Here is a 27,934-nt window from a genome sequence, read left to right as displayed (position 1 = left end):
CAAATACTTATTGGAGATAAAGGTAATGATGGTGATAAATACAATACTGTGGAGAAGGGCTTCGCGTATCAGCGGCCAGGGGCTGGGGGTGCCCCAGGTTTCTTGGGCAGTGCAAATCACCAGCAGGAGCCTGAGGCCAAGCTGCAAGTATTTTCAGGAAGATTCAAAGAGGGGCATGAGGGAAACGTTAGAGAGGCATTGGAAGAAAGGATTCACAGCTATAAAAAGGATTTGGCTTATGAACTTTCCTCTCTATAAATATGAGGAGACAAACAATGGGCAGGAAGACTAAGTTGGCTGATTTCTTTCACAGAGAAAAAGCAGAACGTAGGAGCCTATTATTACTCTGCTAGTTAATTATTAATCCTACGCTTTTCTCTTGCTGGAGCTTCTGGTGCTGTATATAATTCATGAACACACTTTGCCAGCCTCTGCCTGCTGGTTAATCTCTCTTTGGTGTCATTTTAGTTGTTTTGGAAGCCTCCTGTTCCCTTTTATAGGACTTTGCTTTTCAAGTCCTTGGCTCTTCATATTCAGGCACCTTCTTGCATGCTCTGATCTTTTTTGACTTTAGTGATCATCAACTTGATGTTTTGCACTCCACAATACTTTTAGCACATCACGCTGTACACATAATCAACAAGTCTTCCACTACTCTAAAATTCTCATTTTACTATGAAGACACAGTAAAAATTACTCAAAGTGCGTGTAAAAGCTGGTTTTCTTGCCAATGAGCTGAAATGTGCCTCCAGGTGGAGGCGGATGAGTGCTTGCAAAGATGTCCCATCACAGCACATGCAGAATCTACGAACTGTGGGGCCATCACCACCTTCCTGAGGCACCTGGTCCTGGGGACTCATTGCTAGAAATCACTTTTACTCCAATTGTTCTTAAACAGTTAAAGTGGGTTTTATTGTGTTTGGTGAGAAGTTATTTTGGCCATGTGGAGAAATGCCACAGTCCAGAAAATGGAACTCTATCCAATGACCACTTTCAGATCTTTATTACTTTCTCATGCCTAAAAAGCTTCAGATTTGAACCTCATATTATCCAATTATATGACCTTTTGTGTTATCATCTACCAATTTTTAAACCATTTTCCTCCATTATCCACTCATCAGCTCATTCCTCACCATCACACCCTCCAGTACTACTCCTGCCTTAATTCTTGGCAGTTTTAACATATATAGAGGTCATCCTTTCAACCTTCCATTCTGCCAAACCTTGGTTTCTCATTCCCTGACCTGCTGTCCAATCTCCTGTCCTCCACTCTACTTTGGCCATTGGTCACACTCTGAACCTTGTACCCCAGACCAGGAGCTGGTGAACTATGGTCAGGCAAGATCCAGCTTGACTCATTTATAAGTACAGTTTTATCAGAACACAGCCACATCCATTCATTATGTCCACAACTGCTTGTGTATGACAGAGTTGGGTAGTTGTAACAGACTGGGGTGCAAAACATAACTCTTTATTAGCTTCTCAGGAAAAGTTTGCCAATCTGTGCCTTAGACGAGTGACTATAAACACTCCATAATCTCCACTTCGTGCACTCCCCTTTGACTACCCCCTCCTGTCTCCCCAGCTTCCTCTACACTACATCCATACAAACGGGTGTACTCCTCCATCGCTCCTTTTATTACTTTCACCTCTTTCATGCCCTCACGCCCGCACTACTCTGTTTACCCAAGTTAAGTTTCGTGGTCAGTTGTTATCACCACAGTCATTGACAATACTTTCATTCCTGTGTCTATCTCATGCTTTCTAGAACTCCATTGGCAAAACAATTCACGGTCTGCCATCTCTGCTCCTAAACCCATACAGCCTGATTTGGCTGAGGACAAATCCATACCCGTGTCGTCCAACTCACTTTGCATTCCTGCCGGTAAACCTCACATGGCCTCCTAATGCTTCCAGAAAACATTTCATGCCTCCCTAATTGGTTCAGTCTCCCATTGTCCTAGACAACAATTTCATACCTCTGCATCCTACTTCACTGAAAAAATTGGATCAGCCAGAAGAGAATTTCCACAGACTCTTCACACTGTATTTATGCACACATGAGTTTCTGAACCTACATACTCTGCCTTCCAAACTGTTGTTGTTGATAGAGTATCCTTGCTACTATTTAAATCCAAATTCTCAGCTTGTAAATTAATCTCAGCCTTTCTCTACAGTATTTCCCCTCTCCCTGACACCATTAATATCCCCTCCCTGTAGAATTATTCTCACCAACACACTGTATGGTTTCATTATTTTTCCTTCCTTAAAAACAAACAAAAATTAAAAAAAAACCTTTGCTAACCTTATTCCTTTGTCAGCGACTTTTCCATTTCTTAGTTCCTCCTTGAAGCAAAATCCTTTGAATGATTTGTCTCCTATTCTTCTCTTCCCACAATCTCTTAAATTTATTCTAATTAGGTTTTTGTGCATCCCTATATTCCACATGAAAAAGCTCTTGTCAAAATCACAAATAACCCACAAATTGCTTAATCCGATGGTCAATTCTCAGTCTTCATCTTGATTGATCCAACAGCTGCATTTGATCGCTCCCTCCTCCTTATGCCTTTTCTACATTTGACCTCTAAGATAGTGCTCTTGGTTTTCTTCTTTTATCACCAGTCACTTCTTTCCCCCCCCACCCGATGACATTCTTTATTGTTCTCACAGAAAAACACACCTCAAATATTATTTATGATGAAGTTGTGACATGCAAAAGTGTTTCATAGGTATGTTTCACGGGAAAATTGCTCAGCCTCTCTGAAATGAAGACTCTGTAAATGTTTTTAATTGAATTTATTGAGGTAACATTGGTTAATAAAATTATATAGATTTCAAGCATACATTTCTGTGATACATCATCTGTGTATTGCATTGTGTGTTTACCATCCAAAGTCAAATCTCCTTTCGTCACTGTATATCTGACCTCCTTTACCCTTCATTACCTCCTTCCCACCCTCCTTTCCTTCTGGTAAGTATGGCAAGACCATACCATTGTCTGTGTCCCTAAGTTTTTGTTTATTTGTTTGTCAATTTATTATGTGTTGCTTTCAGTTTTATATCTCACATATGAGTGAAATCATATGGTTCTTGGCTTTTTCCATCTGACTTATTTCACTTAGCGTGATACTCTCAGGATCAGCCTATGTTGTTGCAAATGGCAGTAGTTCACCTTTTCTTATGGCTGAGCATTGTATATTTGTACCTTATCTTCTTTAAGTCACTTCTTTTTTACCTCCTTTGCAAATTTCTCATCTTCTCTGGAGTATCTTAATGATGGAGTGCCTTAGGGCTCAGGTTTTTAATTTACTTCTCTGTCTGCTCAGACTTCCTGTGTGCTCTGACTCCCTTGGTGATCTCAACCAGCTTTAAATACTACCGGTATGCTTATGACTCTTGAATTTACATCCATCCCTTATTTCAATACCAAATTATAGACTTGGATATCCAATCCCTATTTGATATCTCTATTTGACATTTTATTCTCAAAATGTCTAAAACTAAACTTACGATCTTCTTCCCAAAACTTGCTCTATCTGTAGCCTGTTACTGCTCTGTAGATGGCAACTTCCAGTCACTCAGGTCATAAACTTTGATGTTGTTATTAACTCCACTTTGTCTCATACCCTATTGGTTCTGTCTTCAAAATGAAAATAAACTTTTACTATATCTCACCAAGCACCCTGCTGTTTCCCTCATCTGAAACCCTTGTTTGTCTTCCCTGGATTACTGTCTCAACTCATTTAGCCTTTTCCTCATTCTTGCGTATTCTCCACACACAAAGAGGTATTCATTTAAAGTGTAAGCTACATCATGTCATTTCTTTTTATCATTTCATCCAGAGCCCAGCTCAAAGTCTTTATAATGGCCTTCTACCTCTTCTTTTACTATTTTTCCCTTCCTCACTTGCCTCCAACTGCACATGCACTTTCTTGCCAAACACACTTCCTCTCTGTATACACTGACTCCTCTGCTGGCAATGATTTTCTTTACAGATTCCTTGTGGCTGACTTCCTCAACTTTCTCCAGTCTCAGCTCAAAAATTACCTTTCACTGAGGTTTATCCTGACCAATCTCTTAATCTTGCAACTTTCTACCTTCTATGCATGGCATTCCTAATTCTGTCTCTGGCCCTACCTTTTCTTTCTCTATAGTACTCATCACCTTCTAACATGTCGAAATTCCACAATGACGGATCTTCTGTAAACTGATGTGTCTTAAGCATCCAGAGCAGGGTCAGGCATATTGTAGATACCCACACAGTATTTTTAGAATAAGTAAACAAACACAAGTTATGTAATAGTTGGGCTATATACTGCTATAATTAAGACTTAATTTGAAAGTTTTCTGTTTGTTTTTCTTGTAGATCATATCCAATATGTTTGATATCACATGATCTGCTTCTTGTTTATTGACCCAGTGTTGCTAAGTTGTCAGGGAATTTCCTGACTGTATTCACCCATCCCCTTTATTCACTACCTTTCTTCCTATACAGACTACAGAGTTTTGGCTGACTACTTCCAACAATTTTCTGGAAACGACATCAGGAAAGTCACAAACATTTGTGTAGTGGCATTTTTTATACTTTTTTTTATTCCTTGTAGTGTCAAATGATATCCACATCGTAGACTCTCATAAAATAATTTATTTACTCAAATATAGGCAATGAGATGATTTAAAATTATAAAAAAGTCTCACACATATGGCTATAATTATACAAACTTAATTTTATTTTGACATTTCTCAATGAATTGCTTTGGTATATATATGGATGTATGTGCATATATTTATATACATATATCTTTATTAAATATATCTAGTTAAGAATTTGAAAATAACTCCAAAGATAATAGAGTCATTAAAGTTTTAGACATAATTGAGATGATTAGAATTATCATTTAGTAGGATTACTCTAAAGGTTGTGTACTGAGTGGATAGAATGTGAGAGATATTGAAAGTAGGAAGATAAGAAGTTATAAAAATAATCTTGGTAAAGTATAATTGGGCTTGAGTTACAATCAGAGCTCCCACTTCAGGGAAATATAAAGAAGGTAGAAATATAAGATAATATATTACACATAAATATACTCACACATACACACACATTACTGTATTTCAAGAAGTCACTGAAATATTTTGATGAATTTTAAAGTGACTATTTTAGTTAATAACAGCAATCTAGACAATCCAGACAACTCTTGATATTTAATAAAGTTATTTTGAACCTGTCTCATGAAACACTAGTGATCATACTTAATTTAGTGTAATTTAATTTAAAGACTCTGAGTTGTCTGGAAAATTACCTCACATTTTCATTTCATTTGCATGTTCATAGACTCCCAAAGTACATTATAAATGTCATTTTTAGAGAGAGTATATATGTGAATTTAGCTATGAGTGAGAGGGAGGGAGGTGAGAGGAGAGAAGGTAGAAGAGAAGAGTTTTCATCTGAGTGTGCTGGAGTTTTCTTCTAGGTTTTAGCAAGGGTTCTTTTTCCTCCTCTCATGTATCTGACCAAATGGTTACTGCTTTTAATGAGGTTAGTAAATCTTTCATTTCGTTTACCTTTTGGTAGAATTAATAATTGTCCTGTGTGTGATAGAGGGCTGAAGAACAATTAAACATTAAAAAAGAGGGTGATAAATATGCTGGTTTTGAAATATGGGAAATTTTCAGGCAGTGAGTAGGTTGCCAACCATTTGAGGTGGTGTGTTCTGTGTAGAGAGACTCAATGTGTTCTAACATGAGGTAATAAAATTGTACTCACAGGCTGGGTTGACCAGTGTTGCAGCCACTCCCAGCAACGCGTGCTGAAGACCCAGGTGGAAACAGGGCATGGAGGAAACAGTGAGGACTTTGCCTGAAAGAGGCTGCTTCCCTGGAGGGAAGTGCTTTCTGTGTATTTCAAGGAAGCCAGCTACCATCACAGACAAGGCGGGGGAAAGATTTCTGGAGACTGAAGGAAAAGAATGCAAAAGGGAAAAAAAGAAAGAGAGAGCCCTAAATCAGTGTAAGTGGCCATAGGATTTCTTACACATTGACTCTAGGGAATGTTTGTTTTCTCAACATTTTTTTTTTTTTTTTGCCCTGAAGATATTCAGGTGCCAGCTAATTGTGTTGTATGACCATCCTTTGCTTAGGCCCTGATAGACTGTGTGGCTGCATTGCCTCCCTATTTCCCTACACACTGGTTATGTGACCTCAGGCAAGTTTTTTAATCTCATTATCACTTTCGTCAGCTCTAAGGTAGGATTAATGATGCTTACTTTGTAGGGTGGCTATGAGATTTAAATGAGATAATGTACTGGTATTATTATAACCAGTCCTCTTAGTAACTGGTAGCAATTATTATTAAAGATAAAGCAATAGTTTTTAACTTTTATCCTGAAACATGTCATTTTTGATCACTTTTTTAAAGCTATATAGGAATCAAAAATGATTTGGGGGGCATTTAAAATAAAATGATCTCTTTATAAGATTTTAAGAGTTATTTTTAAAATGGTTTTGAAATAACCTGTAGGCATTATCAGTCTTCAGTTGTCTTACATTTCTCTAATCTTTACAGAAAAAGTAAAGCAGCTATTAGAGAATTAAAGACTAGAAACCTCTCTATAGGAAAAAATATTAAAGGTGAATTAATTAGGTAAAGTGTATAAATGGCAGCAATTGTTCAAATGGTGGTCCAGGTCTCTGTGTTACTGTTAAGGAATTATCTAGGGAATTTTGGTTGGAAATGAGTAGGGCTTTTGTTACAGTTTTGTTATAGTTTATATCTACTGCAAATGATTCAATTTCTCCTTCATATTACTGGACTTAATCCCATTGTTAAAGCACAAGCAAAATTTAGCCTGATGAAACTTAGTTGAAATTTAGAGATAGTCACATTTTGCTAACTTGCGTGATATTTTAAATAAGACAAAGTTTTTAATTCAGAAAAACCAACTTAATTATTAAACAATTTAGTGTTTGTTTTGGTTAATAGAGAAATTGGTAGTTAAATTTTTTTTATTATATCTCAGTATTAAAATGTATGCATAAATTCTGTTCTTTAATGAGTTCCCAAGAAATAGAAGGTATAAAAATAAGGAGGAAATCTGAATAACAGTTAGAAAATTGGGGGGATTATTTATTATTATTTTATATGAAGTTTCATAAAGCCCCATTTAGAGTAAAGTAGAGATTTTGGTTTTGTAAATAGCTCGTATAAAAAACATGAATTTTAATATTACTTACCTTTAAGCTCAAATTTCATTACATAATTGCATTTATCTAGATTGTTTGGCACATTATACACTCATCAAAAAGAGAACCAATAGGTCAATTCAATTTAATACTTACTCTCTTTTTGCTATAGGCAAGGTGTTACACTAGGTGCGGTTGGGGAATATACGGTAAGATGAAAAATACCTGTCTTCTGTCAGTGCAGACTTATCGTCTATTGGGGAATATAAGAAGATGAACTTATTTTAGGTTGGAGAGGTGAGAAGAACCATTTTGTGCTTTAAAGGAGGAAGGCTTCTATGAAGAGGTAAAGGCAGCCCAAATAGCATGAGCAAAAGCACAATCGTGAACATCAGACAAATTTTCAGGATGGTGAGAAACTCAAGTTATTGGGAATCTTGGGAGAAGATAGATTGGGATCAGATTATGAGGCATTTAGTATATTTTAAAGGAATTTTGAAATTAATCTGAAGATAATGGAATCATTGAAAATATTAGATACAGGTAAAATGATTAGAATTGTCATTTAAAATTATTACCCTAAAGGCCATGTGCTGGTTGATAGAATGGGAGATTTTGGAGGATGGAAGATAATGAGTTAAAAAGTAACCTGGTAAAGTATAATTGGGGGCTCGAATTACAATCAGGGCACCTGCTCCCAGGAAATATAGAGGGTATAAACACAAGATACAATAGATTCCACTGATAAAACCACAGCATCTGAAGCAAGCAACAAGGAGGCTCCAGATGTCAATGTTGACTGTGAGTTCGGGTGATTGGGAAGGTGGTAGTGGCAACTATATAAATGAGACCCACCGTAGACATGAAGAAAATGGATTTGCTTTTGAGCTGAGTTAGAGGTATAAAAAGTAAGATGAAAAGTTAGTCTATTACACTCTTCTATGATATTCTTCATTCTAACTAATTTAGGGTAATCTAGATAAAAAAAATCATGGTCACTCACCCCCCCACCCCCTGTTTTTTGTTTATCACATGCCCTGTGTAAAAAGGCTTATATTTTATTCAGGAAATAGCATTAGAGGCAATAGTTTAGACAAGAGATTAGCAAAAAATTTTTTTTTTCTGTAAAAGGCCAATAATAAACATTTTAGTTCTATGGAACAAAGTCAAATTTTGAAGGTATGTAGGCATTTATGTAACAAGAGATAGAATAAAGTTCTATAATTTTTTTATGGAATTTAATCATTTAATTGGTGTTCAAAGTTATTGTTTCTTATTATCAAATTGCCAACATTCATTTCTTAAAAAATTCTTAGCTTGTAGACAGCACCAAAGCCAATGGCTGGCCAGACTTGGCCCATGTGTACAGTGGCTCAGTCATCAGCTTTTACTGCCTACGCTTGGATCTTAGCTCCGACCTGATGAGAAGTTGTGGTATGTTTATGTAGGTCATGGCTGCCTGCACATAGGTATGAAACATGAGAGAACAATCTTTTCCTCTTCCTCTGTCCTTGATACAAAGTGTAGTCCCTGAGCAGTAGCGTTAAGCATCACCTGGGAGATCGTTGGCCAGGCAGATTCTCAACCTCCACTGCGGGAGGAAGGAGCCAGACTTGCATTTAAACGAGATCCCTGGAGGATTCCTCTACACATTAGACCCTGAGAAGTACTGCTGGAGCGTAGAGCACCCAGAGAACTGATCCGGCAAAATCCAGTGAAAGACAGTTCTCCAGACAATTTCAAGCAAAGCACAAATATTTAACTTATTTACCCAGACGTTTTAAGGCAAAGCATATTTTACCTGAAGGGTCTTGATAACCACATTTGTGTTTTATTTGCTACTGCACTCTGATGCCAGTGAAAAATGACTTTTTTGAAATTCAAAACAAAGTGTGATTCCAACCTAAATTTAATCTACTCCATTTTTATTCTTAACTTCTATGAGATCATAACTCATCCAAAGCAGAGTGCATTTTATCAGAATGTACACATTTTAAACCTCTAGCGGACCTGTATTTACAAGATAAAGCACATGGTTCCAAAGGAGATATTATACTCAGATAAATAATGTATGTTTTAATATTGGCTGTGTAGTTGTAGACAAGTCCATGAGAGTATTGAAGCTCTTACAGTTTATTCTATTATTCTAGTACGTAATTATTTCCTAAATTAGACCACGATGAAAGAAAAGAAAGTCAGAATTTATTCAAACATTAAGGTTGTACTTGCTATTTCATGCTGAAGCAAAATCTCATACTAAAAAATAAAATGTTAAGATTCTTCAGTTATTGGTTAAATTTACTCACTGAGAAAAGTATGGGTTTTTTATGGGTAGTCTGATATATGAGTCTCTGATATGTAACACCACCATAATATGAAAATTCTATTGAGTTTTTGAGAAATGGTCCTTGGATCCCTGATTTTGGCAAATTTCCAGAATTGGAAATGTGCTCATGTGCGAACATCTATAAGCCGCTCTCGTAGAGACAGCGATAATGTTATTATTGGTTTATGTATCCGCTGCCTCTGTGGAAGTGTTTCTCGCCAACTGTTAGAATGCCTTCTGTTTTTTACTTTTATTGTTTCTACGATTAGTGATGTATTTCTCTGTCTGAACTGAGCTATCCATATTCTGTCTTTTGTTTCTCTTTAGACTACTGGAACTCATCTCAGGAGATTCCACTTGTGTTTTAATTTCTGAAAAATGGAACAGGTAACTCATTTACATGAGATCAGATACATGAATGTACCTATCAGCCGTCAATTATTGTTTCAGATGGTGTACTAGTCTACTGCACCTCAACAAATTGTAATTGTAATTACAATTGTAATTATAAATTGTATAAATTATAAATTGTAATTGCAATTTTGATGTCAACTTTAAGAATAAGAACCTACCTTGTCTGGTGTGGCTCAGTGGGTTGGGGCATTGTGCCATAAACCAAAAGGCCACATGCCTAGGTTGCTGGCTGGCTCCCCATTCAGGGCACATACAAGGCAACCAATCAATGTTTCTTTCTCACATTGATGTTTCTCCCCCTCTGGCTCTCCTTCCCTTCCTCTCTTTCTCTCTAAAATCAATAAGCATGTCCTTGGGTGAGGATTTTTTTAAAAAAAGAACCTGAGAATATTAACATGTTTTTATTAAACAAATGAACAATTGAGCAAATGAATTATCCAGACTAGATATTCACACATTCTTTCTTTTAGTGTTCACGCAGTTCCTCCCATCCAGGATATACTTGCAATGGGTATATACTGTGGTAGTTCCTGGAAAAAGTCTATCAGTTTGGAAACTATAGCAGAGAAAAAGTAGTTTTGCCAAAGTAATCCTATTTTCAGTGAAGATGATTGGATCCCTGACTCGATTTTTAGTTTAGCAAGCACCTTGGATCCTACCCAAACACAAAGTTTGTTTTACTGCCAACTATTAGAACTAGTAGAAGTTACTGGTTATGTAAAAACCAACCAACACCTTGGTTGTATCTACATCATAAAGGACTTAGAGTAAGAATTTGAATTTTCAAGTTTTTATTTTAAAGAGGAAGGTCTGGCAGATATTCGAATGCACTTCGTCCACATTTCAATTTAAATGTCATTTAAAAGCCAGGATAATTGCTACCTACTGTGTTGTACACTTCTGCTTTGTGTAAGGCTTAACAACAATCTTAATTAGGCTAATTTTAGTCAGATTAATACTTGTGTGCGTCAGCACTAACTACTAAATGCCACATACGGCAGGATCTTAATTAAAGCTAAAGAAAGGAAATACTCATGATGTAAACATTTTTAACTGAAAATGGCTAAAATGAAGTATATCCAACTATGACATACAGATTAATCAAAATGGTCTCATTGATTCTAAATATTTGGTGGATTAAGGTTGATTTTTAAATAGATGGATCTCCTCATATGTAATGTTAGAAAAATACCGTCTTGATAAAACACTGTGCGCACATCAAGCCTTTGTCTTTCACAGTTCTGGAAGTTTTGGAGATTTTTGAAAAATAGTTGGTCCTGTTATATACTTCTTGATTTCTTTAGGTGATTCAACTTATGAATGGCATACCTGGAATCAGAAACCCTTCTTTTGTTACATTGTTTATAAGATAGATAAAAATAAGTAAGTTTATTTTCTCCTTTATTAAATTTTTACTTTGACCAACTGAATGAGATTTCCCCATTCCTCACTCATGCGTGGCCTGGGCTGTGATTGTGACGTCCAATGTGAGGCATTGACTCTGTCTGCACCATCTGGCTCCTTAAATGTCACAGTCCCTGGAGGGAGAATGACTGACCTTGGAAGGGGTGGCGGTCTAAGGAGTAATACCTATTGTGGTGGCAAAATAATTTTTTCATTCCCTTCAGGGTCTTGTTTAGAAATCACAGTAAGGATACCAAATTAACTCTGATAATTTAACTTACATAACCTAACAAGTATGTATAGGTGGTAATTGCAATAATAATAATGACAATAATACAATGAGCCCTGGCCGGGTAGCTCAGTTGGTGAGAGCATCATCTTGTACACCAAAAAAAGTTGCGGGTTTGACACTTGGTCAATTCTTAGGGAGGATTTCTTCTTATTCTCAGGAAGGATGTCTAAAGTAATTCATTCAGCCATGTTGTATAGCCTATTTTCATAAAGTAGCCAATTTAAGAATTTTTTCTGTAATCAAGCACAGTCGGAAGCCCAGACTGGATTTTCGTGGTACTGTACAAGACTGCAAAAGTTTTGGCATTTTGCAATAGATTGGCCTCCACTTAGTCCTGCATTCATTCTGTTTTAGTAGTGTACTTGCTGGTGGCATGTACGTCTTCAAATAATTCTGGACATTCACTAACTACTGGTTTTGGGACACTGATTTCTACATTGGCACATACAAACGCTTTTTAAGATTTGAGGATTGTCAAAACCTATTAATATTTATAATTCACCTAAACCTATTACAATGAATAATATCAGGGTTTGGCTTAGAAAACAAATCAGAAAATTTTATGTACTGAAGTCCTCTATAATCGAAGACAAGAAGATCAGATAAACCAAGTTGAGTTTAGTCACTTTGAGTTCTTTCCCAAAAGAAGTCTCCCTTGTGATGTGATCTGTCATAATCTTGTTGGCCTTCTTTAGCAGCAGGAAGCATACACACTGCCGTGTAGTTTCTATAAACAGAGAGACAACAAAAAATATAATCATGGTTACTGGAAGACTCCATGGTCTTCACAGATCTCTAAAAAAGGAGGAATTAAGACCTAGAACAGGTTAACAAAGAGAAGAGAACCTTTGAAATGCCTGGCCCTGACTATTTCGATGGAATTATTTCTCAAGCAGACAATAAGATATCAGGTTATCATCACCCTGGCTGGTGTGCTCAGTGGATTGAGTTCCAACCTGTGAACCAAAAGGTTGCTGGTTCAATTCCCAATCAGGGCCTGCGCCTGGGTTGTGAGCTGGGTTCCCTGTTGGGGGCATGTGAGAGGCAATCACACATTGATGTTTCTCTCCTTCTCTTTCCCCTCTCTCTAAAAATAAATTTAAAATTTTTTTAAAAAGAGCATCTTTAAAAAAAAAGACATTATGTTACCATTATATGATATTTCTTAAGAGTTTCCAACTCCCTTTGTTTTCTGTTTATGCTCACCAAACAACTGCAAATGATGACTCAATACCAGCCAACGTTTACAGCACTTTCATCATGTTTCAGGACCTGGTGTCATCCTAAGTGATTTCAAAAGTCTTACAGAGCAGAAGGACCCACAGTTTATCTAGGGAATGTCCCTCAATGAAGACAATGGGAGAACTAGAAGACAAGAAAGGTGGCTTTTCAAAGTCACCCAATAGCCCCTCAGTGGCAGAATAGGGGCTGAGACACAGCACTTGGATCCCTTTAGACTGAACCTGGTTTTACTGGACCAGCACCTGTCCTCTTGCTCCATGTCAGGACCAGGGGTCCACAGCGAAGGAGAGGAGAGGAGAATGTGATCAGAATAGACTTCAGCTCTTCCTGTCCCATTTTAATCAGAGAAAAGTTATTTTATGGTCCATTAATTGTGTTCTAAGTAAGACATGCTATTTTTTTTTTTACTAAAACAATTAGATTAGAGCTTTAAAAGATTTTATTTATTTTCAGAGAGAGGAGCAAGAAAGAAGAGAGAGAGGGAGAAATAGAGGCAGAGAAATATTGATGTGCAAGAGAAACATCAATAAGTTGCCTCTCGCACTGGCCAGGGGACCTGGCCCATAACTCAGGCATGTGCCCTGACAGGGAATTGTACCTGTGACCTTTCAGTTTGGAGGCTGGTGCCCAGTCCACCGAGCCACACAAACCAGGGCGTGAGTAGAGCTTTAATGCTCCCAATCACTACCACCACCACCACACCACCACCACTACCACAACAACAAAGTGGTCATTATGTGAGGTACAGTATGTGTTAATTAACCTTTCCCTGGTAGACATTTTGCAAAATGTGTACCAAATTACCACATTGTACGCCTTAAACTTACACACCATTGTATGTCCATTATAGCTCAATAAAGCTAGAAAAATATTTGAAAATTATTGCTATATAACTTATTACTACACTGAAGCTGCTAATCAAAGTACTAATTTTTAATAAATGTTGCTGCTGGTTCAGAATTTAATGCCTCCCAAGTATAGCCTCATATTATTTTTTCAGGTTCATTACTTGTGTTAATTTTTAAGGGCATACTCAACATTGACTTAGGAGTGAGGACCACCTTACTTGAAGAAGGATAGGTCATTTGGTGCTGAAAGTTTTCACCATGTCTTTCTAACAGGTGTGTCTACTAAGGAAACATAAAAGAATGGGAAGAAAATGGGACACTGATGTCTGCATGGAGACTTGGGAGGCTGGATATTATGTCTCAAAATTCACCTTCTTCCCAATTGGTCAAAATCGAACTTTGCTGTAGAGCATATCACTAGCTTAGATCTTAGCAGAGTGTATTTTTACTCTAAAAGGTTGCAAATCATTCACTTGTGATGGTAAATTGTATTTACTAATGCATGCCAATAGAAATGACCCATCTCTCTCAGTGGGAAATAGGCAGGTACGGAGATATTCCATATGAGGAGCCAGAATTAATAGTGGTAGGGTGTTAAGGACATTCATTACTGCAATTGGCAGTAGAAATCCATCCAAGCTGAGGTTGGAGTTCATGGTCTGCAGGTAATATCCTGAAGGAACCTATATTTCAGGGGCAAGGGAGTCACACAGTAGGACAGTGGTTTAACTTGGGAGAGAGTCCTGCAGCAGATATCTCGCGTCTTGCACGGAGTCTCTGACATGTGATGTGGGTGTTTCCCAGGTCTTCAAGGCCCCAATTATGAGCTGTCAAAGGTCAGTAGGAGCTTTACCTACTAATTCTTTAGAGAGGCATCTTTTGTCATCTAGTCTAGCTTTTAAATTTTCCTATGAAAAGTAAAAGTGGCCCTAATTTTGTGCTTAGGATGAAACATAAGAAACCAAATAATTTAAATTTTGCATATAGCTTGTTTTTGAACAACAAAGCAAAAGCCAGTAGAAAGCATTAAGGATGTTTGTTTGCACTTTGATTAAAAAAAAAAAGGTCGGGGCCAGAATAGATCCTTGAAATAGCACCTAGTTTGGTGGTGTGTTTTTTTCCTAAGAAGAGTGGCCCAGGGTGGAAACACGTCACTCTTTGGAGGCTTGTTTGTGGGCTCCCTGGATTGGCCCCATTTCTAACATGAGCCAAGCAACATGGGAAAAAAGAAGACATACTTGTGTCTATACTCTCTTATGGGAAAAAGGAAGACATACTTGTGTCTATACTCTCTTTTTAAATCAACCATGTAGTACTACATGACCAAAAAGGGAACTACATGAAAAAGGTTTGCAAAATAAAGTAGCAGATAGGAAATGAAACAAACAAACAAACAAAAATCTCCTGTCCCACTCCGAGCCCTTGAAGTCATGTTAGAATTTCATTTTTAAAATAACCTGAATACTAACTAAAACTCCAACCCTAACTTGGAGCCTCTTCATATATTTCAAACTTGTTTTTAGGTTATAACTTCAGAAATGGGGCCTCTCTTCACTCTTCTAGTTTATGAGCTTTGTTGGAATAATCACATCTTTATCATTGTTAGCAGCACAGAGCATTTCATTAATCCCCAGTGGCACACAAAGCTGCTGTCTAGGCGAAAAAGTCAACCTGAGCCTTGCCCTTGAGGAATGTATTCTCCAATTTTTCTTAACAGCATGTGAACTACCTTAAGATTCTTGCCTTCCCACCATCCTGAGAGAGCAGCCTTGCTTAAACATCTGGAGGATAACTTCTTGTTTGAAACCGTCACTAACCGCTTCTCTATTAACAATTATACAATTTGAGATGGTATAGGAGAATCAAAGTCATCAGTCAGTATGGCTGTTAATGAGCCCACTGGTTGTAAAATGAGCTGATTGCTCTGTTAACTGCTTAAACCCAGGAATGGACTACATTCTCCATGACTTTTTTTTTCTATCTATATGAAATATGTCCTGATGATAATTTACCTTCCAATCTTTGATTTGAGCCATGGGGTTATAAACAAGGGTTGTGTTGGCTGGGTACAGATGGCAAGAGTGAAGGGAGCATTAGCTAGTTCTGCCCTAGTTCAAAAACAAATTATTAGGCACATATTGCCCAGTCAGAGGAAAAGGAGTGATGTTTTTTTTAAAAAAAAAGTACTGGCAGCAGACCCACAGCAAGACTGAAAGTCTTCGAGCATAACCTGGAAGTTTCTCTTACTGATTTCAAATGAGAATTATTGTTAATAGAAATAAAGTTATTATCGGCATGAATCACAGACATAGAAACCTGTTAACTTAATAATGTGGCAAATGTACTATTAATCTTTAGTGAAGCAATATTAATATATTGCCTAATCTAAAAAAGGCTCCAGTGTCTTGAAAGCTTGAAATCATTTCTGCTTCTGCCTCAAGTTCTAAAATCATCCACTTTTAAAATTTTAAATACTTTTATTTCAGACAAGCCTCCGAGTATTTAGAAATAATTGCTGTCAATAGAGATTCATTTTCACCTTTGAATGCCCAGTAATGTCAAACGGCAACATCATCTGCCTTAATGTCAACATATTTTAAATGTATGTCTTGGAAGTGAAGGTCAATAATGGCCACTAAATTTAAAATATGGAATTCTATGATGCTTTATTCTTGGTTCTTTGATTACTTTTATACTGGTGATTATTTCTTCTGGAGGCAAAAATCTAATTCCAGCCTGTCTCAGTGGAAGTTCCCTTTGCTTCTCTTGAGAAGTACATTCTGTGAAGTCATTTTCTTTGAAGTTTCTGGCAAACATGACTGTATGTACTTTGGAAACTATAGAGTCTGTATCAGGGATGTTTAACCCAGCTGCAAGAGAGGCATTGTGGGTAACAGCAGAGTGTTGTTGATACCAGCCCTGAGTGGGGATGGCCTCTCTGCCATATACTGGTAGGGTGACCTCGAGCTATGTAGTCTTGCTGTGGGGATTAAATTAGATACTGCGAAGTCATCTTTCAGAAGCTATGACATATATAGGTTATCAATAAGTATTAGTTTTTTTCTTTGCAATAAAATGGGGCATCTAGATTTGATGAGATGCTTACAAATTAATTTATTAGAATTTATTGTAATGTATGTCAAATTAAAAAAATATATGACATTTTTCAGAGACGGCTCAGTTAAAAGAAATATCAGGTGTCACTACGTATGAAGATAAAGAATCAGTAATTTGTGTTATTCACACAGAAAATTCAAGGCTAGCTATGAATCACTTAATGATTTTATACTCATTAATTTCTTCATTCTAAAACATTTTTATGAGATGAATTATCATATGCATGGGTAATATTATGGGGTAATATTTTTGGGTTTTTGACCCAGCTACTATTGTGGAATAAGGAGGGAGTATGAATCTGCTAAATCATCCTAGCTTTCACACATTGTTTAGAGTAAGGGTCACCAAACTTTCTTTAAAGGATCAGATAAAAAATATTTCAACATATGGATTCTACTGCAAATGCTCAATTCTGCAGTAGAATGCTCACAAGTAGAACATAATATGACAGACAAGCAAGAATGGCTATGTTCTAATAAAACTTTATTTATGGACATTGAATTTTGAATTTCATATAATTTTCATGTGCCACAAAATCTTCTTCTTTTGATTTTTTCAACTGTGTAAAACTGTAAAAACCTTCTTACTGTACAGAACATGTAAAAAAAACAGTGGGCTGGATATGGACTGCAAGCTGTAATTTGCTGACCCTGGGTTTAGAGAAACAAGCATTATACTAAGAGTCAGAAGGTATATTCTGCTGTTCCTTTTGCTATTGTTAATTGTGTGAACTACTCATCCCCTTCAAAATCACTTAATTTTTCCGAGCCTTAGTTTCCTCTTCAACAAATGAAGTCATTGAGTAAGTTAATTTCTAAGTTTTTGTTCAGCTCTGTTGGTCTATGATATATAAATAAAGTCACTCATTAACCATCCAAATTCCAAGTTGGGGTTGCAACAAAGTCCCAATGTCATTTCACGCTTTGCCTCCTTGCATGACCATAAGAAGGATCACAACTAACTTCAAAACAAAAAACATGCAGAGCTGCGAGAAGATTGAACTGTAGGGAGTCTGAAAAGCAAGGATTTAAAGAAGCCATATTCATCCATACAGGTAGGAAGGACAGAGTCTGGGGGCCAGGGCAGAGAGGATGAGGTGTGGTGGTGGCAAGGTGTCAGTGGCAGCAGCTGGCAGAATGGGTGGTCCCATATTCACGTGTCAGGGATAAAAATCAGGACAGACACCTTGGGAGCAAGCAATCCCAGCCCTAGGCCAGACCATATAGCCCAGGGTTCCAGTGCCAGGAAGATAAATCGCCATAACTTCTAACTGTAAAAAACAGTGGGGGTTGGGGCTGTGGAAGAAACTGCTGGATTTTCAGGAAACTTCGCTTACAGGGCCCACATAGTCTTAAAATGTATGCAAACTCACCCTCTCTGGGATTCAACACCAGGGCTACAGCTGGGACGACTCCAGTTGCATACAGGGAGTGGGTGAAGTGACTGGAAAAGGGGTGAGTGGCAGGTAAACCCTCAGAGCCCCCTTTCTAAGCCCTCTCCCCCCACAAAGCCACAAAGTTGGTGAAGCGAGTTGCCCCACCCTGGTGATTACCTAAGGCTCCTACCCACAGGTGACCTTTATAGAGATTCAGAGCAGCTCTCCCTAATACAGAGAAACAAACACAGGGAGGCTGCCAAATCAAGGAGATAAAGAAATATGGCCCAAATGAGAGAACAGAACAAAACCCCAGAAAAAGAATTAAAGGAAATGGAGATAACCAACCTATCAGATACAGAGTTCAAAACACTGATGATAAGGGATACTTAGAGAACTCACTGAGTATGCCAGAAGTATAAGGGAAGGAATGAAGGCTACACTAAGTAAAATAAAGAGAAATCCACAGGGAACCAACAGTGAAAGGAAGGAAGCTGAGGTTCAAATCAATGATTTGGAACAGAAGGAAAAAATCAACAATCAACCAGAAGAGAATGAAGAAAAAATAATTTTTTTAAAAATGAGGAGAGAATAAGAAGACTGGGACACCTCTGAAAGTGCCAACATCTGAATCATAGGGGTGCCAGAAGGAGAAGAGGAAGAGCAAAAAATTGAAAACTTATTTGAAAAATAATGAAGGAAAACTTCCTTAATTTGATGAAGCAAATAGACATACAAGTCCAGGAAGCACAGAGTGTCCCAAACAAGCTGGACCCAAAGAGGACCACACTAAGACCCATCATAATTAAAATGCCAAAGATTAAATATAAAGAGAAACTTAAAAGCAGCAAGAGAAAAGCAGCAAGTTACCTACAAAGGAGTTCTCCTAAGACTAGCTGCTGATTTCTCAAAATAAACTTTGCAGGCAAGAAGGGACTGGCAACAAGCATTCAAAGTGATGAAAAACAAGGACCTAAAACCAAGATTATTCAGCAAATCTATCATTTATTTATTTATTTTAATTTTTAGTCACAGGGGAAAGGAAGGAGGAAGAGAGGGAGAGAAACATGAATGAGTGATTGCCTCTTACACGTCCCCTACTGCGGACCTGGCCCGCAACCCAGGCATGTGCCCTAGACTAGAAATCGAACTGGTGACCCTTTGATCCACAGGCCAGCACTCAACCACTGAGTCTTGCCAGCCAAGCTATCATTTAGAATGGAAGGGCAGATAAAGTGCTTCCCAGACAAGGTAAAGCTGAAGGAGTTCATCATCACCAAGCCCTTCTTATATGAAATGTTAAATGGACTTTAACATTTTAAGAAAAAGAAGATCAAAACTATGAAAATTAAAATGACAACAAACTCACAACTATCAACTGAATCTAAAAAACAAAAACAAAACAAATGAAGGAAACAACTAGGATAAGAACAAAATCATAGATATGGAGATCATACGTAGGGTTATCCGCTGGGAGGAAGCAGGGGGTGATTGGGGGAAAAGGTACAGGGAATAAGAAGCATAATTGGCAGGTACAAAATAGACAGTGGAGGTTAAGAATAGAATAGGAAATGGAGAAGCTAAAGAAATATACATGACCCATGGATATGAACTAAGGGGTGGGATTGTTAGAGGAAAGGGGTACTGGGCAGAGGGGTATAAAGGGGGAAAATTGGGGCAACTGTAATAGCATAATCAATAAAATATACTTAAAAATAAGATTTCTTTATAAGTAATTTAGTCTTTGAGCATTACTACATCAAAAATTGTTTAAATCACATTTATTTATAAAGGACACTTTGGATGTAGTGTTTTTCCTCTGATCTCTCTGCAGCGTAGGGACTGATTCACCAAGGAACTAAGAGTGGGTAGGGAGAGAATCACTTGCTCATTAGTACTTAAGAGTACAGTGGGGGCGGTACTCAAATCAGTCATTTCAACTACTTGTTAGTACCAGTTTTTAAAGGCTTAATGAGGGAGGAAGGCAAAACCTTTAGTGAAATGGAGCTTGGGTAATTGCTCTTAGATCTCATATTTTCATTTACCGCTCTTATGCCTTATAACTATGCACTCTGAAGTGTTGCCCTCACCTACTCAAAGACATTTATAGTTCTACAGGAGAAACAACACACCAAGATGTGCCTCCACCTGACCCCACTTAGCTCTTGAAATTAAAGCCTGTAATGATTAGAAGCATTTATAGTTTAACTGCTTGACAAAATGTATGGGAAGTGCTTATTGGGATGAAAAAAAGTATTTATTTGTTAACAGGCAATTATTTTATTGGTCTTGGGGGTAGTATTAATTACCCTTCCTTACCTGTATAATGCATATTTTATAAAGAAGCTGAAAAATGAAGAGAGGGGGAAGGGTGAAGAAAAATTTTGTGTCTTCCACATGGAGCTCACATAGCGGCCGCCATTTTTCTCCTTGGCATGATCTAACCAGTTTGTCAGATCTCCATGAAGATGTCGCAGACAGCATATTTTCAGTGCGTTAACAAACACCCCAAAGGTTGTCAGGAGGGAGCAACCTGCAAATAATTGGCGATATTATGTATTTGTAAAGGAACTGTTCTTCTGTTTTCCAAGATGTTAGTCAGAAAGATGACAATTGTATGGATGAAGGACAGTCAGGTGATTGAGAAGGCTGTAGCACCCAAGGGATTGAATTCAAAGGAACGAGCTCTGACAAGGGCTCTGGCATCCTGGTGACCAGCCCGAGGTGGTGCCTGACAGCTGATGTAAAACATGAAAAAGTTAAGATCAGTGGGAACATATTAAAAAGGGAAGAAAGGAGACAAAACACCAAAGTAAAAATTTTAGAATCCCTCAGAAGTCTCTAACTTTAACTTGTTAATGAATAAGACAACCTGAACTTTCTTTTACAGGTTTAACACAAAGAACTGGTACAGTTTTTTAAATATAAAATGTTATATAAATAATCCTCACTTTACTTGTCATGGAGAAGGTGGTTTCTTATTTTGACATGGAGATGAAGGGAAATGTGTTCTCTGCTTTGACTTTATCCTTGAATCTCAGACATAAGGTTAAACTCTGAACTCTTCAAATGCTTTTATACATGTTGATAGTGTCACTAAAAGTTCAGATTGGATTAGCTGGTTTTTGACTTTTCCAGTAGTTTCCTCTGGGTTTAGATGGCTGTCTGTTGCTTTCGTATCAGAAGCATTTTATTGCTTTAGATGTTTGCAGTCCTCACTGCTAATGATTTGTAACAGCATTGTTGCTTCTTTTATGACCCAGATTCCACCTTTCTTTGATTCCATTAAAACTTCCTGATACAATGACTGATAAGAGACCCCAGTTTATTTAGCAGTTCAGTTGTGCCATTACGATTGTTAAAAGTTTTTATAGGACCCCTTTGACCAGATAAATCTTTCTACAAATTATATAGACATCAAACCATAGTTTTGGGATAAATGGTAAAGTAAATGTGAAAACATTTGAATTTCTCCAAAGGAGGCTGCTATAGAAACTCCAAATATAGTTTTGTTGTCATTTTGATTATGTTTGAGTTTCCTATGTTAAAATTCTAGATGAAATGCATTCTAACTAAGTTCATTTAAATGCGATAGTTCTGAATTTTATATTTAAATAGAGTATATTAACATTTCTTTTTAAGGTTAAAGAGTGATTATATTGATTTGATCTGGTCTTTTCTTTAAGAGTTGTAATAGACCTATTATGTCAGTCTTTGATTAATTGAGAAAGCTGAGGGCCTGGTAATTGAATATGGAGCCTTTTACCGCTAAGTCACTGAATCAAATCCAGTCAATCGTCAGTGACCAGGAATAATTGTAGCAGTGGCTCTTTGGTGGCCTCTGTGAAGTGTGTTGAGGTCAAGTGGAAGTATGTTGGGTAATTGCTGACAGGAGATGGGCTCTTAGTCACCATTGCCTCTTTTTTGTCAGTATTTCTAGACACAAATAAAAGGCCCTGGGACTGAGAAGGCCAAAGGGACAGAAACACCTATGAGTGGCCAACGTTTATATCTCTTAGGAAAAAAGTAGTAGGAAGAACTTTATTATTGCAGAAAGAACGGCTCTATTATGAGACTTTCCTAGCTACTTCAATTAGTTTACTTAAGGTTTTAGTAAGATGAGAACTAAGAATGTCTTGATGAACAGTCTAGAGACTGAATTTGAACATGTCTGGCCTAGGAGGCTTAACTTCCTGACATTTCCTTATGATCTTGTCTCCATTTCTTATCACCCGTTCTCTGCTCACCTCTTGCAAAACAGTGCTGTGTTGAGAGTAGGGTTACTACTGACACTGACCCAGCTTACTCTGTGCTTTAAAATAGGCTTTATTATTAAATGATAACTGTTTGCAAGATGAAAGACTATTTCCAAATATATTGTCTTCAATTGTCTTCCTATATTTCAAATTCAAGGACTTTACTGAATATATGTTTTAAACTTACTATTTTTTTTGTATAAACAAATCAGTATTTCTTGCATAATAAATTGATACCTTCCACTTTATTAAACAGTTAAATACCACTATCATACTATTTCTAAAGAGAGATAGCTTAGATTAGTGCATCTTAAACTAGCTGTGAAAGATCAATTTTTCAAACAAAAATTCTCAACTATCATGGTCAATACATTTGCAAAATACAATAAAAATGAAACACCAAAAGAATAAAATGAGAAACAAAAACATACAAAATATAAGTCCTTATATTTTTATTATTAGATTCAACAGACACAAAATGCAACTTTTCATAAATACTTCATACTTTCTCTCAGTCTCTGTATTTATTTTGTTGCATATCAATTTATTGATCAGCTCTGCTTCATGGATCAGCCTTTGAGTGGAACTGGCTTCAACTGAATACATACTTTGAGAAATGAATTTACTTAAACAAGTAAAATTGTACCTGATGTGGTGATATAAAGCAACAAAAAACAAAATGGTTAAGAACAAGAAATGACTAAGCATTAACGAGGTCTACAATTTTAGCCAACACTGTGAGTGCTCATAATTGACACCAAACAAATGTGAATGTAATTATTTATTCATTTAACACATATATTAAGTAACTACTGTGTGCCAGGGACTTTTCTAGGACTTAAGAATACAGCAGTGAACAAGACCTACAAATCCCCGAGTTTTCTTTCTGGTGGAGATGACAATAAACAAGCAGGAAAATATTAGGCAAATCCAACAATAAGAATAAGTAGATAAGATAGAGACTCATGGTGGGGTTTTGTGCAGAGACCTTAAACGTTGAAAATTGTGTTGAGGGTTGAACAGACTGGAAGTAGGCAAAAAGCCTTGCAGGAAGCATATGCCAGGCATGTCATGAGCTGGGAGAGGTTCAGGGACAGTACAGGCCACTGAGGCAGTAGCCCAGTTAGTGAGAAAACTGGGAGGAGATAAAATCCAAGAATTGTTCAAGGGTCAGACTTTAGGTCAAAGTGAGAAGCTCTTAGATTTTATCCTCAGTGTTATGGAGACCACTGAGATGTTTTATGCAGAGTAAAGATATCCTATGACATACATTTTTAAAAATTCTATTCTGAAACTCAGTCGCTGTATTGATAATGGATTTTAGTGAACAGAGGGGAAGCTGGGAGATAGGCAAGAAGTAGTGGTGATTTGGACATATAGTAATCACAACAAAGAGAAATGAACAGGATGGGATGTGTTTTTGAACAATCAACAGGATTTTCTGATGTGGAGAAAGTTTGAAGAAATGAGAAAATTGAAGAAGGCTACATAAACAACTGAGTGTTGGTGACTTACGCTGAGATGGAAAAGACAAGAAATAAGTCAGTTTGAAGTTGGAAGAATTGAGAGTTGAGTTTTGGTCAGGTTAAATTTGGGACTATTAGATAACTAAATCAAAATGTTGAATAGGAAGTTGGATATATGAGTTTTAAAGGGATAAGGGAAGTCAATATGACATTGAATGCTTTGTGTACAGTTAGCATTAGAAACTATGGAACTAGAGGTGACTTAAAGGAAGAGGGTGGGAAGAAAAGAGCAGGGTCCCTACAGTAATCCTAGGGCTCTGCAGCGACTGTCAAGGAGATGGAAGAATAATGAACAATGTGCTTAGTAAGTCAGAAGGAAGGAGAAGTAATAACCTCAATTGATCAGCTGGACTGAGAGGGACCCAACAAGCTAGTTAGAGAGGGCAAGCAAAGGAAATGTTCAGTAATATGCCTGCTGTCCCATCAAGCCATAGAGTTATCACCAAATGTTAGAAGTTGAAAACATCTACATCTGCTCATCACACTGCCTCCTTGGATTAATACATTAGACTTAATAGAAAACTCATGCCTCCATACAAATAATTTTGGGTGTCATGTAGACTCAGCCTTTAAAAAAAATCCATTGTCATTATAATTCTCAAATTGCTTTTCTGCACCAGGAGCAGAAACGGGAAGTTGGAAAAAAACTGGAATGAAAATGCAACTGAGACCTCAAGCTCCTATTTAATGTGCAAACACACCAGGTATGCACATTTTAAAATAAAACAGATGAGCTATTTAAAATGTTTTATTGCAAAACTTAAAGATTGTCACCATTACTATTAAAAAAACTTTAGAAAGGAATTTTTCTAGTCTTTGTACCTTTAAGTCCTTGGCTCTGATGTTCTGCTCCTCTGACCTTGATCTAATCTTGAATATCTATGCTACTTAATTATAATAAAAAAGCCTACATTGCACTCTGGATGGTAGATGCACATTTTTTTCTTCTTTGGTCACCTGCCAGTTCTCAAAATTATAGCAGTGGGAGGAAATGCAAATGAAGGCCGTGCTTGACAGCTAAACATAATGGAATGCATGGTCCACATTTGAAAAGTTACCTTAAAATAAAAGGTAGCACATAAAAAATCATTTCTTTAAGGTCACATATGGCTTTGAATTACGGCTTTGAGGAATTTCCAATTTAGTCATCAGAAAGTAAAGAGCCAAAATAAAGATTATGTACTTTGCTAGAAAGAAGACAGAGTTTTACTTCATGAGAGTTGGGTGATCTTATAACTTGGAAACATAACACAAACCAAAACAAAAGAAAAAAACTCCAGAATATTCATTTTATAGAGTATTGTGTAAAGTAAACCACTGATGAACATTTTCTATTAACATTTTACTTGCAGCTAATAAATGTTTTTGTAAATGTCCAAAGAAAGCTTACCTTATCACATGTGAAAAAATGTAACATGTGAACTAGAATGGCCTGGCAGTTAATTTTAAAGATCTGTATAACTTGAAGAATTGTATTTATTTAGATTAACATATTTTCAAATAGGAGGTTAAAAAGCAAGGGGATTGATACTAAATTGTTATTTAGAAAATTTGAATCTGAAAATTGTATATATGTATGTATGTACCTACTGCATTTTGTCATGTATAATGTGCACTTTTTTGTTCAAATCTTTTTGGGAAATATAAGGATATGCATTATACATGGGTAGTACTAATTCCAGATCTATATAAACATTTTTAATTCTTTTATTTATGCTTATCCATTAAAAGGATAACTCTGGAAAGTGATAATAATATCTGTATGCAAAATAATACCCCAGAATTCAATAATTGGTTTCGTTTCTAAATATAAATAAATAAATAATTGAATTAAAAATATAAAAGGAAAGATTTTTTCCTGAAAGTTTGGTCCCAAAACATGGGTGTACATTATACATGGGAGCACAATATATATACATATTCACAAAAATCAGAATTATTTGATAATTACACATCCCAGAAAACATTAGAGTGGTCTTTCAATAAAAGTTTATACTTTAATTTTTGTTTCTATTTGGGCTGAGAAGAAGGATGTTTCAAGAGACCTTTCTGCATGGTGAACTCATTTGAGACTACCAGGAAGTTGTGTGCTGCTTAGCTGTGGTCCACAGACCACAGAGCTCTGAGAAGCAGGGCCAGAGGCTTTGGTGGGAGCTATTTTCTCTGTTTCACTGCCTCTGTATGTGGTGTAACAAAATGAGGTTGCAAAAAATAAGGCCTGGGTTTTGGTTCCACATTAGCCATTTTTGTGAGGTCTTGGGTAAGTCATTTAACTAAATTATGTCTCAGTTCTGTACTCAGTTTAACAATAACAAACACTGAGCATTTACATTATTTCAAGTATGTATATAACACAGGAATTTGTAACTGTATTAAAAACAGATCATTTCAATGTAATGTGGTATATGAAATCATAGAGACATGCTTAGGGTGCTACAGGAGCAGAGGCAAAGTATACGGAGTCTCATGTGTAAAAAGATACATGGTATCCTTCCTACAGCTCACACGTATGTAGTAAAAATGAAGTAACACTGGTGAATGTATTTAATTTTTAAAATACAGCTCACTAATCACTAATTGTGATTAGTGGCAGTTATATAGATAGTAGTAGAGACAGTGATAGTAGTTAAAGTACTACTAAAAGTAAAATATGTTAGAAATTAAGGTCATAGACGAGATAGATAAATAGATCAATCAAAGGAGCAAAATAGAAAATGTAGAAAATGTAAATGGCAGTATACGTGAAGGTGACATCTCAAATTAGTGAGGAAAATACAGATTTTTTAGTAAACAAGCCTGATAACTTTATAATCATATGGAAAAAAAGATAAATGGACTCTTCAAACCTACTCTAATAAAATTTCCAAATATGTTACAGATGTAAAGGTTATAAATAATAATGTGAGTACCCAAAGAAAATATGAATGAATTCCTTTATCATCTGAGATTGAGGAAAACTTTTCACCATGCTTCAAAATCTAGAAGCAATAAAGGAGAAGATTGATAAATTTGATTATAAACATGTCACTCCTCAAAAGGCAAAGCAAACAAACTTAGGAAGCCTTATGTATGGATAATAACACAAGAAGCCAAGGTAAAAGATGTGTGACACATGGGGAATAATATTTGCAACTGTTGTCATACACAATTGTTCAATATCTTCAATATATAAAAACCTTCTAAAAATCGAAGGAAAAATGGACTAGATATATGAATAGGTAGTTCACTGAAAAAAATTCAAATTACAGCAATGAGAAGATATTTTACTTTTCTCATAATAAGAGAAATGTCAATTAATACTTCAGTGAAATACCATTTTCCACGCTCAAATTGGCAAAAGTGAAAGGTGACAGTGTACTATGTGCTAGAGAGGCTGTGGAGAGACAGACAGTGAAAACATACAGCATGGGACAACCACTCTAGAAGGGAGTTTGGCAATATATAGCAAAATTATCTATGGATTTACTTTTTGATTTAGCAATCCTACTTGCAGGAATCTATACTAAAGACATGCAGGGGGGAAATAAAAGGGAGGTATATATCAAGCTATTTAATAGCAAAAGTAGAGAAACAACCCAAATGCGTGTCAATATAGGATTGGTAATCCGGCCCAGATGGAGGTGTAGGTAGTCATGCTTTGCTTCCTCAGACAACCAAAAGAAGGATAACAACCAATTTAAAAATAAAAACCAACCAGAGCTGCCAGAAAGTCGAACTGTATGGAAGTCCAACAACCAAGAAGTTAAAGAAGAAACATTCATCCAGACTGGTAGGAGGGGTGGATACAGGCAGCCAGGGCACAGAGGACTCGCAGCAAGGCTGTGGACTGGGTGAGTGAGGTGGCAACAGGCAGATTGGGCCGTCCCACATTCATGTGCTCATAAACCAGGAGGATCAACTGTGGAATGAGACAGACCGCACAACCTAGAGCTCCAGCTTGGGAAACTAAACC

The 27,934-nt window shown here is 36.8% G+C and overlaps 1 protein-coding gene across 1 annotated transcript in view; it reads right to left on the bottom strand.

Annotated features, from left to right (window-relative positions):
- The window catches only part of SLC15A5 (solute carrier family 15 member 5), an 80,823-nt gene that overhangs the window by 31,073 nt on the left and 21,816 nt on the right, over window positions 1-27,934 (bottom strand). Inside the window, 4 exon segments of the mRNA XM_024575480.2 lie at window positions 5,768-5,956; window positions 14,205-14,391; window positions 20,520-20,608; window positions 20,611-20,733. Of these exon segments, the coding sequence (XP_024431248.2) occupies window positions 5,768-5,956; window positions 14,205-14,391; window positions 20,520-20,608; window positions 20,611-20,733 (588 nt within the window).

The sequence above is a fragment of the Desmodus rotundus genome, chromosome 3 (assembly GCF_022682495.2).
Source record: "Desmodus rotundus isolate HL8 chromosome 3, HLdesRot8A.1, whole genome shotgun sequence".
Taxonomy (NCBI): domain Eukaryota; kingdom Metazoa; phylum Chordata; class Mammalia; order Chiroptera; family Phyllostomidae; genus Desmodus; species Desmodus rotundus.
Note: the sequence above shows the minus strand (reverse complement) of the source record. Positions and strands in the feature narration are given on the sequence as shown.